The 15914-nt window shown below is 43.6% G+C and overlaps 1 protein-coding gene across 1 annotated transcript in view; it reads right to left on the bottom strand.

Annotated features, from left to right (window-relative positions):
- Positions 1 to 8306: 8306 nt before the first annotated feature.
- The window catches only part of LOC126267201 (facilitated trehalose transporter Tret1-like), a 122457-nt gene continuing 114849 nt past the window's right edge, over positions 8307 to 15914 (bottom strand). Inside the window, exon 5 of the mRNA XM_049972170.1 lies at positions 8307 to 9318. Coding sequence (XP_049828127.1) covers positions 8998 to 9318 — 321 coding nt within the window. The 3' untranslated portion in view covers positions 8307 to 8997. The remainder of the gene's footprint in view (positions 9319 to 15914) is intronic.

Below are 15914 nucleotides of genomic sequence, written 5' to 3'. Positions count from 1 at the left end.
ACGCGGCCGGGGCTTATCCCCAGCCACTTCTATCACAGTTGCTACTCAGGCATACACCAAAAGTCGTAGCTTTGATATCATACAAGTTTCAGCCGTTACACTGCTATAAGCTGATCGTCAGTATTAATTGACTAAGTGAAACGACACTACACTCCAATGAGGATTTTGGAGCGTAGGACGAGTTGAATGAAATTCGTGATGTTTGGCAAGGTGTTTCAACACACAGTTTCTGGTATATATCTAGGATCGAAATTACCATATTGATGAACAGTAGAAAGTAAACAATAGCCCTTTGCCTTGGGATCTTCCAAACCAAACAATCCTTTGATTACGTGTAAGAAGAAAGTTCCGTTGCTTACCACAGACGAGCCAATCCATCCGGTCCAATCGCCGTGCCATCCTCAACCAATGTAGTTAGTGAGATGCGACATGGAGGGTCGTGGGCGGTAGACACCTCTCTCCCAGTCGTTGACGTGTTAGCAAATCTGGTGCCGCTAGTTCTTCCCATTCCGGTAGCGGCTCAGTAGGCATAGCGAGAATGAGTGCACTCTGGCCCACTTCTCCCACAAAAGAAGAACCCATGACAGTGCTAGTAATCGAGCACATGTCCCCAGCGTGGTAATTAGCCATACTGACCACTCAGATACAGAGGAAGATCGTGGTAATATTAAAATGTTGTCAGTTATTGGACCCACCAATCCCCAAAAGCACGAATCTGGTCCTGTACCAATCCCTAAAAGCACGAATCTGGTCCTGTACCAAGTTACGATGGGAAACACACACACACACACACACACACACACACACACACACACACACAGAGAGAGAGAGAGAGAGAGAGAAAGAGAGAGAGAGAGAGAGAGAGAGAGAGAGAGAGAGAGAGAGTGATAGAGAGAGAGAGAGAGCGAGAGAGAGACTAAACAGAACACATAATACGATAGAGGCTCCCGTCAATTATTCAGAACAATCTATTTGCTTGTGGAGTTCTATGCATATGAATCCTGGATGACGTTGAGAGTGATTTTACGCTATCAGTGCTTTATTCGAATCCCAGGTTTAACCCGACGTAGCGTCCTGAAGGTTTCTAGCCTTTGTTGTAGTTTCATATCTTTTGTGTAGATGACAAAACTAGTAGAATGAGCCCTGAAGATATCACACTGAACTGTAGGTCCTCGTACAATTGTGATGACATTGTCTGCAAGTCCGGGGAAGACTAAGACTTATTACTGCCAATTGGCTCCCATCTAGTTGATGTTCAGACCGCCCTTCAAATTCACATTGGTATTAGTTATATACCATAAATTTGTTTGAACTTCCTAAAAGTTTTTCCTTATTTAATGTAATATCTATTGTTTCTAATCTTCGTTCTCTCTACACTGAATGCAGATTTTGTCAACATCAAACAGTGCTTCACGTGCTCCACTACATGAGTGCATATCATTTTGTGAATTCCCTCGTATTGATTCTCTGTTACACTTATGCTTGTCTGCATTTCTGAGGAATAGGGAACAGTTTTCCATATGACCTGAAAGATGTTATATTTCTGGAAATATCAACACACCTAATGCGGTTTCTCTTTTTGGTGATTACATTATGTGGTTTTACATTCACCACCATGTCCTTTGCCTGATACAACATTTCCACATCATTGAAGTAAGAGTGAAATAAATTAGTAGGACTGCAGAGTAATTTTGGTACACGTCTTATAAGAGTGTAAATTTCGGCTAGCAGCCCCCAAGGGACTCTGAAGGTAGACTAATTTTGGCAGTTCGTTCTAACAGAAAAGACGCATTGTCTGCTTGTCTCTTGTGTATACGGGCCCAGTCAGAAATTCGTATCGTAAAAGAATGTACATGGTCACGTTGAAATATCTATTAAAGAAACACTTCCACAAACTAATGTAATTAATAAATGCATTAGAGATTTGGAATGCCCAAGTTTGTGCAGAAATTTCTAACGTGCACTTCACATATTTAGATTTTCTGCCGTCAGTACTGTAGCACTTTGGCTTGTGGCCAAAAACGCTTACCCATTCTGTCAGAGCACCACACAGTGCATCACTCCCAGCCAAGCCGAGTCTGAGTTGATGCCGCAGACAGCGCCCACACGGCAGGTCGCGGCGGTACGACTACTCCCCCCCCCCCCCCCTTCCCGGCTGGAAAGCTCTCTCTGTGGTGGCGAGGAATCACTAATTCTATTATGTGCATGGAGACATGGAGGGTGATTTAGAAGAAGGATGCTGATTTCTGTTACAACGTTCTGGGGCTTTGGTGCGACGCAATGTAAAAAAAGACGTGTAGTAACAGCTGACCGAAGTCAATGCGTTGTTTTTTTCGGACACGGGATTTGCAGGGCTTTGCCAGTTAGTCCATAGGTACACCAACGCGAACAACCTGCGCCTCTGTGAGAGCAGAGTACCGGCCATCTAACGATTTGAGTTACATACTTCACTTGGATGTAAACAACCTCTACAGATAGGCCATGCAACACACTCCGCGCCGGTAGCTGTGGTCGAACTGCTCTAGGCGCTTCAGTCTGGAACCGCGCGACGGCTACGGTAGCAGGTTCGAATCCTGCCTCGGGCATGCATGTGTGTCATGTTCATAGGTTACTTAGGTTTAAGTAATTCTAAGTTCTAGTGGACTGACGACTTCATATGTTAAGTCCCATAGTGCTCAGAGCCATTTGAACAATTTTTTGAACACACTCCGCCGATTTGCGGGTTCCGATGGCTGACCAAAGATGAAATCGTCAGATTGAAGTTTAGGATTCTCAATGTCGCAGCTGATGCTGATAGGGGATATGTCCTGGGGCCAGGCCTGGTATATCCCATGGCGATCACAGTGACCTGCCATTGTGTTCAGAGCACCTAGTCGCGCAAAATACTTCGGTCCCCGAGCTGATGACACCTCTGTGGAATATGGAGAAACACATTTTGCACTGTAGACATCTCCAAAAACGTCTCAGGTACGTGTTGCCACTTCTTAGGATCACATACGCCATCTCTTCCGAGCAGTGTCCCTTGTTGAAGGGATACAAAGTACAACAACTTAAACACGAAACAGAGGTCTGTAGCGGGTGAAAAATTTCTCTAAGTTACTGGATAATTAAGATTCCGAATGAACCATGGAAAATGTTAGAAATCATCGCGGTGCTCATTTAGTTTACCATTAGGATAGGTGTTATGATGCTAGAGATTACGTCATCAGGTCAACTTTTAAGCGGGGCATAATCTCTAGTGAAGGACTAGTCTCCTAGGCTAGATTATGCCCCGCTTAAAGGCTATAGTGCAAAGGAACTCATCACATCTGGAATTTCTGGAGATAAACCTTGAGGTATAACACCTTAAAACACGAAGGTTATTGGTCTGATGAAGAACGAGACGAATGGCTAGCTGGTTGTGGAGTTTGTAGTGCTCAGATCGAAGATACACGCTCGCCCAGTAGATGCAGGTGTCCCCAGAGACAAGCCTAGGATTTGATCGAAGACTATAAGGAGTGTCTGAGGACTGATGAAGAATCGCCTTATGAAGTCCAGCAAGCAGCCTTAAGACGCGGGGCCATGAGATACATACTACACGGCCACTGATACTCAGTCGGTCGCTTAACGACGACAATCATTTTATCTCGATGAATGGTATCTGAACCATCCCTTCTGACATTGTTTGTTGGTTGCGTGTGTATTCGTGTGTGTATTACGTATATTGTGTACATGACTACACTTTGTGTGAGCTTGTAAAAAATAGTATAAATATAGACCCTGTACTCTCTAAATATTGCAAATAATTAAAATCATCATGATATAATGTGTCTCTGCTGCTTTAAATATTTGTATATTAAATCAGTTGCCGTTACCTAAATAGTATCATTATGCATTGTTGCAATATCTTCTTGAGATAAGAAAATGTTTTGCCTTGTTACAGGTATTATGCATCTCCTCCTAAACCACCGAATCGATTTCGGGTACACTTGGTTCCCACATACGCTATTGTCAGCAAACAATAGCTGTATGGATACCATCTATCTATCAGAGTTAAGGAGATGTGACGACATTAACAAAGAGATGTGTAATGAAATGCAACATTGTACATGACTTTTAAATTTATTATATCTCTTCTACCAGCTGTAATCACATTTTACAGACAGTATGCCACTGAATGTACCTATAAAATGTTACCATTGCATCACCCATAGTTCAAGAGATATGATGTCATAACACTGAGATACGTGAAAAAATGCCACAGTATGGGTGAAAAATTAAAAAGCTTGTTCTTCAGTACTAAGACATTCCTTCAGTCGAGTCAACTTCCCCGATATCTGGCAGCGCTTTTGTCAGCTTTCTACTGCAGAACGCAAGCGGCTATGGACAAAAATGATAGCCATCTATATAGGTACGAAGAATGCAGTAGAGACGTTTGTAGGTTTGAGTTAGAACTTGAACCAAACTGTACGAGTAGTTTACGTCACAGTTCGGGGAATCCCGACCCCCTTTTTTTTCCTTTATTGAATTTTGATTCTTTCCGAAGAGGGCGGCCTGGCAGCAGCTTAGTACACTGGTCTTCAGCCTACAGAATTTTCAAAACAGGATAAGAAGATAAAACGGTGACTTAAATTTTAAAACGGCGGAAACTTGTGGAAAGTTGAAACATAAAACCAAGGGTTGGCGATACTAATAAAATACACAGGAAGCAGACAGGTAAAATAGTAGACAGACAATTAAAAAACACGGCGACAGTTTGGTTTGTCTGGTTTCTATTTGCAAAAAATATTAAAATCACACCCAGCGGCAGTATGATTTCCACTCGCAAAACTTCGGAAAAGACGCACAACACTGAACATTCACTGGAAACACAGCACTAGAAAGTCGACACGAAGGTGACACACCACAGCCAAGGGCAGATGGGGGGAGGGGGGACCTGGACAAACGAGGGGAAAAAGGGGGAGAGGAGAGGAAAAACGAGGAGGGGGGGGGGGCAACCGATGGAAGGAGAGGGCTCATAAGGCGAGGCAGGGCAGATGCGAGAGAGAATGGAGAAGGTAGGGAGGGAAATGCAAATGGACTCAGGGGAGAGAAAGGAAGCAGAGAGATGACAGGCAGTGAAAAAATAGGATGGAAGAGGAGGAGAGGGAGCCAACGAAAGGACAGAGGAGGAGGTGAGGATCATAGTTGACAGGAGGGATAACTGGAGGGAGAGAGGGCATCATCCAAGATGGTGAGTCGATGGCAGATACCTTGGGAAAGGAGATGAAGTATGTAGGAATGGAGGGTAGGAGGGACGCATCGGTGAAGGTCCAGCAGAGGGCGGGGGTTGGAGAGGAGAGGAGCAACCAGGGGATGAGGGGAATCAAGGTACTGGGAAGTGTAGATTATGCAGATATGTTCATGGAATAGGAGCAGATGGGGGAAAGGAATCAGGTCTTAGAGGATCCGCATGGGGTACAGGCAGCGTATACGGAAGGCGAGGTGGAGTGCAAGGTGCTTGAGGATCTGGAGGGATTTACACAATTTGTGAGGGGGGTGTGGGGTGTGGATATCCTGGCGGGAATTGTATAGCAGGGGAATCCCAAGTTCTTTTCTATCTTTTGTTTGGCATGTGATCTAGTGGCTTCTGTGGGTACTATCATAACGACCTTTCTTGGCGTTTTTAATTTACTATGGATGTAACTGTAGAAATTATTGAAACACAAACTGATATTTGTATCATTCGGATCACGCTTAACAACCGCAACTAATAAATAAATAAAAGATTGCAGTTTTGATTTATGCAATCCTCGAGATTTCGCTCGTCCTTCGACCTTGGGGGTTTCTGGTGGTACAATCTCCAAGACGGAACATTCCGCCGTGATTTAATCTCGTGATAAAAATTACAGTTGCCTTATTATACTGAATTGCCTTTGTTCTTCATTTAATTCATGATTAACTGTCTTGATTGTTTCACCTGAATAATGCTTTGATTGTTTCATTTGGATACTGCTGTCTCGTTTTCAAACTGATTTAAGTATGGTGAAGATTTTACCTGTTATTCTGATATGGTAACTGGGATGGATATGCTCATTTGTAACCTACTTGGTAAATGGGAGGACATTTTCGTCTTTTTCTGTTATCTTTCCTTAAATGTTTACATATCCATATACACTCCTGGAAATTGAAATAAGAACACCGTGAATTTATTGTCCCAGGAAGGAGAAACTTTATTGACACATTCCTGGGGTCAGATACATCACATGATCACACTGACAGAACCACAGGCACATAGACACAGGCAACAGAGCATGCACAATGTCGGCACTAGTACAGTGTATATCCACCTTTCGCAGCAATGCAGGCTGCTATTCTCCCATGGAGACGATCGTAGAGATGCTGGATGTAGTCCTGTGGAACGGCTTGCCATGCCATTTCCACCTGGCGCCTCAGTTGGACCAGCGTTCGTGCTGGACGTTCAGACCGCGTGAGACGACGCTTCATCCAGTCCCAAACATGCTCAATGGGGGACAGATCCAGAGATCTTGCTGGCCAGGGTAGTTGACTTACACCTTCTAGAGCACGTTGGGTGGCACGGGATACATGCGGACGTGCATTGTCCTGTTGGAACAGCAAGTTCCCTTGCCGGTCTAGGAATGGTAGAACGATGGGTTCGATGACGGTTTGGATGTACCGTGCACTATTCAGTGTCCCCTCGACGATCACCAGAGGTGTACGGCCAGTGTAGGAGATCGCTCCCCACACCATGATGCCGGGTGTTGGCCCTGTGTGCCTCGGTCGTATGCAGTCCTGACTGTGGCGCTCACCTACACGGCGCCAAACACGCATACGACCATCATTGGCACCAAGGCAGAAGCGACTCTCATCGCTGAAGACGACACCACTGGAGGCGGGCTGCACGATGTTGGGGCGTGAGTTGAAGACGGCCTAACGGTTTGCGGGACTGTGGCCCAGCTTCATGGAGACGGTTGCGAATGGTCCTCGCCGATACCCCAGGAGCAACAGTGTCCCTAATTTGCTGGGAAGTGGCGGTGCGGTCCCCTACGGCACTGCGTAGGATCCTACGGTCTTGGCGTGCATCCGTGCGTCGCTGCGGTCCGGTCCCAGGTCGACGGGCACGTGCACCTTCCGCCGACCACTGGCGTCAACATCGATGTACTGTGGAGACCTCACGCCCCACGTGTTGAGCAATTCGGCGGTACGTCCACCCGGCCTCCCGCATGCCCACTATACGCCCTCGCTCCAAGTCCGTCAACTGGACATACGGTTCACGTCCACGCTGTCGCGGCATGCTACCAGTGTTAAGACTGCGATGGAGCTCCGTATGCCACGGCAAACTGGCTGACACTGACGGCAGCGGTGCACAAATGCTGCGCAGCTAGCGCCATTCGACGGCCAACGCCGCGGTTCCTGGTGTGTCCACTGTGCCGTGCGTGTGATCATTGCTTGTACAGCCCTCTCGCAGTGTCCGGAGCAAGTATGGTGGGTCTGACACACCGGTGTCAATGTGTTCTTTTTTCCATTTCCAGGAGTGTATACCAGTGCTGCATGAGAACTCGTAAATATGTTCAAACACAACAGGAGTTTGTGCAGTAGTAGGATTTAATACTGTTTCACGAAAGTGTCAAATTCATACAGAGCTTATTATCTACATCTACATCTACATCCATACTCCGCAGGCCACCTGACGGTGTGTGGCTGAGGGTACTTTGAGTACCTCTATCGCTTCTCCTTTCTGTTTCAGTCTCGCATTGTTCGTGGAAAGAAAGACTGTCGGTATGTCTCTGTGTGAGCTCTAATCTCTCTGATTATTTTACGTAATTCGCATCGCGCGAATTAAATATCACTTGACTGTTCGAACAAACTCGGTTATATATCAAACCCAGGAGCGTATCGGGAAATCTCGCACCCGTTACAACGTGAGTATCGTTTGTTAAGTCCTAAAGGTATACAAAATCAGATCGTAGACACGCGAAGCTGGTACGCCCAAGATACAATATTCGCCAGGGCCAAGAGTTTTTAATTTAGTTATTGTACTTACACACTTGCACATGGCGCAGGTTTCTTTGCACGACTGGTTCATAACTTCAAAGATGGTATGTGGAATACAAGGAGTTGAAACGTTGTCAATATTTCACCACAAACTTTCCTACATGATAGAAAATTGGCAAAACGAATACCGAGGCAATGCTGGGTTTGTCAACTGGTATTAATAAATTCATATGAACATAACATCAAATTTTATTACTGAATGTGCATACTTCGCGTTCGATCTATATGTACTATATCAGCAATAAGGAGAGCGAAGAAAGCACACAGTTTTTATGAGAAGCAACTGCAACGTTTTGTAATATTGGAAACTAGCCCCATTTCAATGGCTTTCTGAGTATAGAGGTAAGTTTAAATGAAGGATAAATATGATAACTATGTCGTCAAAGTAACAGAAAAATACTGTCTTCTTAATGGTCAGTTCCGTTTAGATACGTCAAATTTTACACGCATTAATAATTTAGTCCATACAGAGTAAAAAAGAAAGAGAATCGGTGAGGGTCAAGTAAGGCATTAAAAATACCAGAGAAGGCCTCTAACGTACACAAGGAAACTAACTATAAGTACCAGTAAAAAAATATAAACATTTATTTTACAAGGATGTAAAAAATACAAGTAGGTTGTTCCTTCATAAGGAGTCTGATTTCATTACACTGGGGATACTGAATACAGGATTCTGCTATTGCTGTTGTCAGAGGAACCACATTTAGAACAATTGTGTCGTAGGTTCTTACCACATTCCTGAGGTTACAATCACAGAGGTTCTCCATTTCAAGGAATGTCTGTCTTCCTTCCACCGGTTCCTACACAGGAAGTATACCGGTACTTCATTAGTCCAACATTAACGATTCAGAGATGCAAGTCCCCATTTAACAATGCAGATGAAACGGTATCGCCCCTGTCGGAATTATACAGCTTGCTGTATCTTTCAGGATGCTCAAATATCGTCTATATCTGCCTGAGTGATCAAATTGGTTGGCTGGACTTGTGACGGTGTGGAGGTTCAACGCTCATCTCTGATGAGATGTCGGCCAACGAGCGACCTCTGGTTTCTGGAATGAAGAACCACACGAAGAAAAACCCTAGGAAAGAAATCATCGTGAAAAACCAGAAAGGTATGAAAGCGCCGTAGGTGTCGGCGACCACCTGGAACAGCTTGGTGTCGCTGAAGCCCAACAACGACGCCAAGACGAAGACGGAGGTGGTAGTCAGCACTCGAAGCGGGGGCGGCGCCAGCTCGTTGGGCAGCACCCACAGCAGAGAGCTCGAGCCCATGCCGAAGGACACCTGAAACAGGGACCACCGTGCATCTTCCGTCAACTTAGGGCTAATGATCTGATTTTCGCATACAGAACTAGCCGGCTGTACCATTCTGTACTCAAATTTCTTGCGAATTTTTTCCTGAATAAATGCCGTTAAATGGTGACGTTACTACTGTTTTAAAATTTGTTAGCGTTATTTTTTTAAAATGTACGAGCTCATACATCCTAGCTGAGTAGCCTTTTTACGCTTTTGGGAAAAGGTGAATTCATCGCCAATGCTGCAAATAGCCTAGGTCAACTTTCGATAACGTTTCATCTCCTGAAAAGCCTTTTTGTACACTGAAGCGCCAAACAAACTGGTGTATGCTACCATATTCAAATACAGAGATATGAAAACAGTCAGAATACGGCGCTGTGGTCGGCAACGCCTATACAAGACAACAAGTGTTTGGCGCAGTTGTCAGATCGGTTACTGCTGCTACAGTGGTAGGTTATCAAGTTTTAAGTGAGTCTGGACGTGATGTTATAGTCGGTACACGAGCAAGGGGGCACAGCATCTCCGAGGTAGGGATGATGTGGGAATTTTCCTGTACGACCATATCACGAGTGTACAGTGAATATCAGGAATCAGGTAAAACAACAAATCTCCGACACTGATGCGACCGGAAAAAGATCGTGCAATAACGGGACCGATGTCGACTGAAGAGAATCGTTCAACTTGACAGAAGTGCAAGCCTTCCGGAAATTGCTACGGATTTCAATGCTGAGCCATCAACAAGTATCAGTGTGCGAACCATTGAATGAAACATCATCGATATGGTCTTTCCGAGCTGAATGCCGACTCGTGTGCACTTGATGACTGCACGACACAGAGCTTTATGCCTCGCCTGGGCCCGTCAACTTGGACACTGGACTACTGATGACTGGAAACATGTTGCCTGATTGGACGAGTCACGTTTAAAATTGTATCGCGCGGATGCACGTTTACGCATATGGAGACCATGCAATGAATCCATGGACCCTGCATGTCAGCAGGGGAGTGCTATACTGGCGGAGGCTCTGTAATGGTGTTGGGCGTGTGCAGGATCCATCCATGTCCATTGTGCATTCCGACGGACATGAGCAATTGCAATAGGACAATGAGATACCCCACACGTCCAGAATTGCTACACAGTGGCTCCAGAAACACCCTTCTGAATTTGACCACTTCCGCTGGCCACAAAACTCCCCAGACATGAACATTATTGAACATATCTATGATGCCTTGCAACGTGCTGTTGAGCAGAGATCTTCACTCCCTCGTACTCTTACGGACTTATGGACAGCCCTGCAGGATTCAGGCAAAGGACTGTCACAGAGTTTCTTTTGGCGGAAAACCACAGCATCGCAGATAACCATAGGCCTTGCAGAATGTACACGGACTCCTGACAGTGAACTGTGAATGATAAAGAGTGTAAGTAATTGCGTATAGGAGACTCAGGAAGCATAGGAAGAAATTTCACAACGTGAAATTAGGTTATGTTTCTTTCCCTAATTGAAATAAGTTTTCTATTAATAAAAGTTAAATGTACAGATCATTTTGTATTCCTACCACCGGCCATCGCAGCTTCTCTCCTTCCTCGTTTGTGTCAGTGCTGTCTTCCACAATATCTGTCAGAACAACTCTAGCTTACGTCAACCCAATGACATTCTGAGGATCAAATAACAAGCTTGCTGCCTCTGCTAAGATGTGCCTTTTTGTGGCCATCTTCTACTGTGACGCCTTAAAACAGCGTCCAGGCGTTACCTTGGGTCAGTTGGCTGGAGCGTCTGAAATCTGCAGGGTTCTAGTGTTACAATTTACGTCTGGTAACCTGAGCGCTGCCACTTTTGCCTGCTCTCTACATCGAGTCTCTAGTTTCCTACACTGGAGAGCCCTTGATGGCTTGCAGTCACGTTAAACATAACATCGTACAAGTCATTAAGTTTTCAATATATAAAATTTCCCTCTTTGGAAAAATTTGCTGACAAATATTTGTCGACAAATTCGTAATATTGCATCTATTCTTGGTTAATGACTTCAGTTATCTTTAAATTTTGCGCTTTGTACAGTTCGTATTTCACTTCACTTTTGCACACATGTAAGACTCAACATAAAACACTGTTTCATATTATACTGCACTTATATACATATAGATACATACTCATAGAAGCATCGTAGTAAAAGATTGTTTCATTTTTAATGAATACTTACAAAACATAGAAGATGAATTTAAATCATTTGATGACTAAATTTTCTCCTTTTTACATTACACATGGAAATCCACATCAAAAATATTTCTCTCTTTTTTAAGTTACATATATTCGTCCATGTTTATTTGTTTATTTTTCTTCACTTCACTTACCTATAAATGTGTCAATACAGCACATTACATGTCATTATTACAACAATAAATCTGAAAGAGAACACACAATCCTACAAAATTCTTGTTTACATTTTCTTACGTGACGCACAACAGTAATTTCTTACGTCCTAAGGAGTTTTGCAGTGCTTTGCATGATCTCTGATCTCTGGATAGTGATGGAATAGTTAACGCTGCAATTTCATCATTGGGTTCAAAAGTAATGGAGTTTTCTTCACGTTTTTCACTATTTCCTCTGCTTGACAGAAGAGGCCGTTCACTACTAATGCGTGTCACTTCCGATCTCTCACATGTGTGTACTTAGGTCGTCCTCACACACACTCTGGCACAACAATCATCGCTCATGCCTTGTACATGTACTTAATGAAATCTCTAAAATTTCTGCAGTATCTACACAAACAACGTAAATCACAATGGTAAACATTGCAACTTCTACGTAAGATGAGGAAGAATAATGATACCAAGCTATTTCTGAGAAATTATGCTGCCCTTGGAAATCTGTTTCCTCTTCTGTTTCTGTTATTTTATGACCTGCTATTTTAAGGTTGTCTAGATGTTGTATTACAGGTTCCAACGGCTTGCCTACCTGTTATTCGGAAAAGTTCCTCTTTCCTTTATTTATAATTGAGCAATCAATCTCTATGTTTAAAGCTGGAACTATTTCTTCACTGGTCACATAATTCGTATTATTTGTTCGGACTGTATGAACATCAGTGTTCCATTCCCTTTACATTTTCCCTAAAATGTTAGTTTTCCTGTACCTTTGATCCGTACATCTGTTGGCTGGTTGTCATTGCGCAAAATTGTCAAGCCTTCACCTTTTTGACCAATGAATAAGCATTGGTCCTGACTCCGTGGAGCCCAAATAACCTCATTGTCTTTCGCAAAGTCCTTGAAACAATCTTTGAGAATTTCCTTGCTTCATGTATATCGTGGTAATTTGTGGGCACAAAAACAGAAGTTTACAAATTTTGAGAACGCGACTTGTCTCTTTACACAACAGTTCTGCGTTACTCAGTGTTTCATAATACCGCTTCGGTTAATTAAATAACAAATAATTTTTTTCTAACTTTATGTACATAATTAAACTTTGACGCCCATCAACTTCATAAAGCAGAGGTAATACTTTGTACAGATTAAATAGTTCGTTCTCTACTAATGGCACATTCAGTACATAACTTTGGACATGGCCGGACATAAACGCTTCAACAAAAGTTATGCGTAATAACTGGTATCCGCTCTGTTCTATGAGAGCAATCTTGAACCTGTCCAAGAGAGTACACTACGGCAGTACAGTTAAACACGTGCAACACTCCTGTCAGTTTCCTCATCTAAAAGTGAATAAAATAATTCTCTTTCCGTTGATCTTCTTTAACCTTTTGGCATGTATTATGAAAAATTTGATTCTCTTCAAACGAAAGACAGCATTTACGCCCTTTGTCCTTACTACAGTGTATGGGCCACGCTACTACATGTCGAACTGCAGGCTTCCGCCCCTTCTAACGTACAAAAAGACTTCATCACCTGTTTTAAAATCTTTCGAATTCAGGTTTCAAAAATAGTTACCTTTGCTCTTCCCCTTAAATTGTTTACTATAATAACTGATACATTGGTGTATCTGTCTCATTTTCTCTTTTAATTCGAGTATATAATCATCGTAATTCTAAGTAACAATCGCATGGAGAAGAAATAAAAACGTTGAGGTTCTCCGATGACATTGTAATTCTGTCAGAGACAGCAAAGGACTTGGAAGAGCAGTTGAACGGAATGGATAGTGTCTTGAAAGTAGGATATAGGATGGACATCAACAAGAGCAAAACGAGAATAATGGAATGTAGTCGAATGAAGTCGGGTGATGCTGAGGGAATTAGATAAGGAAATGAGACACTTAAAGTAGTAAAGGAGTTTTGCTATTTGGGGAGCAAAATAACTGATGATGGTCGAAGTAGAGAGGATATAAAATGTAGACTGGCAATGGCAAGGAAAGCGTTTCTGAAGAAGAGAAATTTGTTAACATCGAGTCTAGATTTAAGGGTCAGGAAGTCATTTCTGAAAGTATTTGTATGGAGTGTAGCCATGTATGGAAGTGAAACATGGACGATAAATAGTTTGGACAAGAAGAGAATAGAAGCTTTCGAAATGTGGTGCTACAGAAGAATGCTGAAGATTAGATGGGTAGATCACATAACTAATGAGGAGGTATTGAATAGGATTGGGGAGAAGAGAAGTTTGTGGCACAACTTGACCAGAAGGAGGGATCGGTTGGTAGGACATGTTCTAAGGCATCAAGGGATCACCAATTTAGTATTGGAGGGCAGCGTAGAGGGTAAAAATCGTAGAGGGAGACCAAGAGATGACTACAGTAAGCAGATTCAGAAGGATGTAGGTTGCAGTGGGTTCTGGGAGATGAAGAAGCTTGCACAGGATAGAGTAGCATGGAGAGCTGCATCAAACCAGTCTCAGGACTGAAGACCACAACAACAACAACAATCGCTGTATCTCTCTGCAACACATCCGGTGTGTTACGTACATGCTGTATCGAATGGTATCTCATATAGGGTTTAATTCGTTCCTCTATTGAGCGTGGTGTCGTACATAAATACTGCGAATGGAAGCCATTCGTCCCAATTTGATTGAGACCTATTGGTGTAGTGTCTCAAGAGTTTCGTTGCAGTTCGGTGTGATCTTTCCAGTGCTCCGTTCTATTGGGGTAACAGGACTGTACCGTACCAATTCTTAACAATCTGTGCACTCTCTTTATCGTGTCACTCAGGAAACTGCTGCCATTGTCGCTCAGCATTAATGAGGGTCTCCCAAATCTCGGAATTATTCTTTCCACCAGGACAGAAGCTATTGTACCTGCGCCCCGCTTTTCTATCAATTTTACTACAATGAACTTCGTTGGAATTTTAGTACACAGGGTGTTACAAAAAGGTACTACCAAACTTTCAGCAAACATTCCTCACACACAAAGAAAGAAAATATGTTATATGGACAAGTGTCCGGAAACGCTTACTTTCCATGTTAGAGCTCATTTTATTACTTCTCTTCAAATCACATTAATCATGGAATGGAAACACACAGCAACAGAACGTACCAGCGTGACTTCAAACACTTTGTTACAGGAAATGTTCAAAATGACCTCCGTTAGCGAGGATACATGCATCCATCCTCCGTCGCATGGAATCCCATCCCTGATGCGCTGGTGCAGCCCTGGAGAATGGCGTATTGTATCATAATACCACAATACGAGCACGAAGAGTCTCTACATTTGGTACCGGGGTTGCGTAGACAAGAGCTTTCAAATGCCCCCATAAATGAAAGTCAAGAGAGTTGAGGTCAGGAGAGCGCGGAGGCCATGGAATTGGTCCGCCTCTACCAATCCATCGGTCACCGAATCTGTTTTTGAGAAGCGTACGAACACTTCGACTGAAATTATCAGGAGCTTCATCATGCATGAACCACATGTTGTGTCGTACTTGTAAAGGCACATGTTCTAACAGCACAGGTAGAGTATCCCGTATGAAATCATGATGACGTGCTCAATTGAGAGTAGGTGGAAGAACATGGGGCCCAATCAAGACATCACCAACAATGTCTGCCCAAACGTTCACAGAAAATCTGTGTTGATGACGTGATTGCACAATTGCGTGCGGATTCTAGTCAGTCCACACATGTTGATTGTGAAAGTTTACAATTTGACCACGTTGGAATGAAGCCTCATCCGTAAAGAGAACTTTTGCACTGAAATGAGGATTGACACATTGTTGGATGAACCATTCGCAGAAGTGTACTCGTGGAGGCCAATCAGCTGCTGTTAGCGCCTGCACACGCTCTACATGGTACGGAAACAACTGGTTCTTCCGTAGCACTCTTCATACAGTGACGTGGTCAACGTTACCTTGTACAGCAGCAACTTCTCTGACGCTGACATTAGGGTTATCGTCAACTGCACGAAGAATTGCCTCGTCAATTGCAGGTGTCCTCGTTGTTCTAGGTCTTCCCAAGTCACGAGTCATAGGCTGGAATGTTCCGTGCTCCCTAAGACGCCGATCCATTGCTTCGAACGTCTTCCTGTCGGGACACCTTCGTTCTGGAAATCTGTCTCGATACAAACGTACTGCGCCATTGCTATTGCTCCGTGCTAATCCACACATCAAATGGGCCTCTACCAACACCGCATTTGTAAACATTGCACTGACAGCAAAACCACGTTCGT

Source organism: Schistocerca gregaria, chromosome 4, assembly GCF_023897955.1.
Source record: "Schistocerca gregaria isolate iqSchGreg1 chromosome 4, iqSchGreg1.2, whole genome shotgun sequence".
Lineage (NCBI taxonomy): Eukaryota > Metazoa > Arthropoda > Insecta > Orthoptera > Acrididae > Schistocerca > Schistocerca gregaria.
The sequence above is the reverse complement of the archived record's forward strand: the minus strand, read 5'-3'. Positions and strand labels throughout refer to the sequence as shown.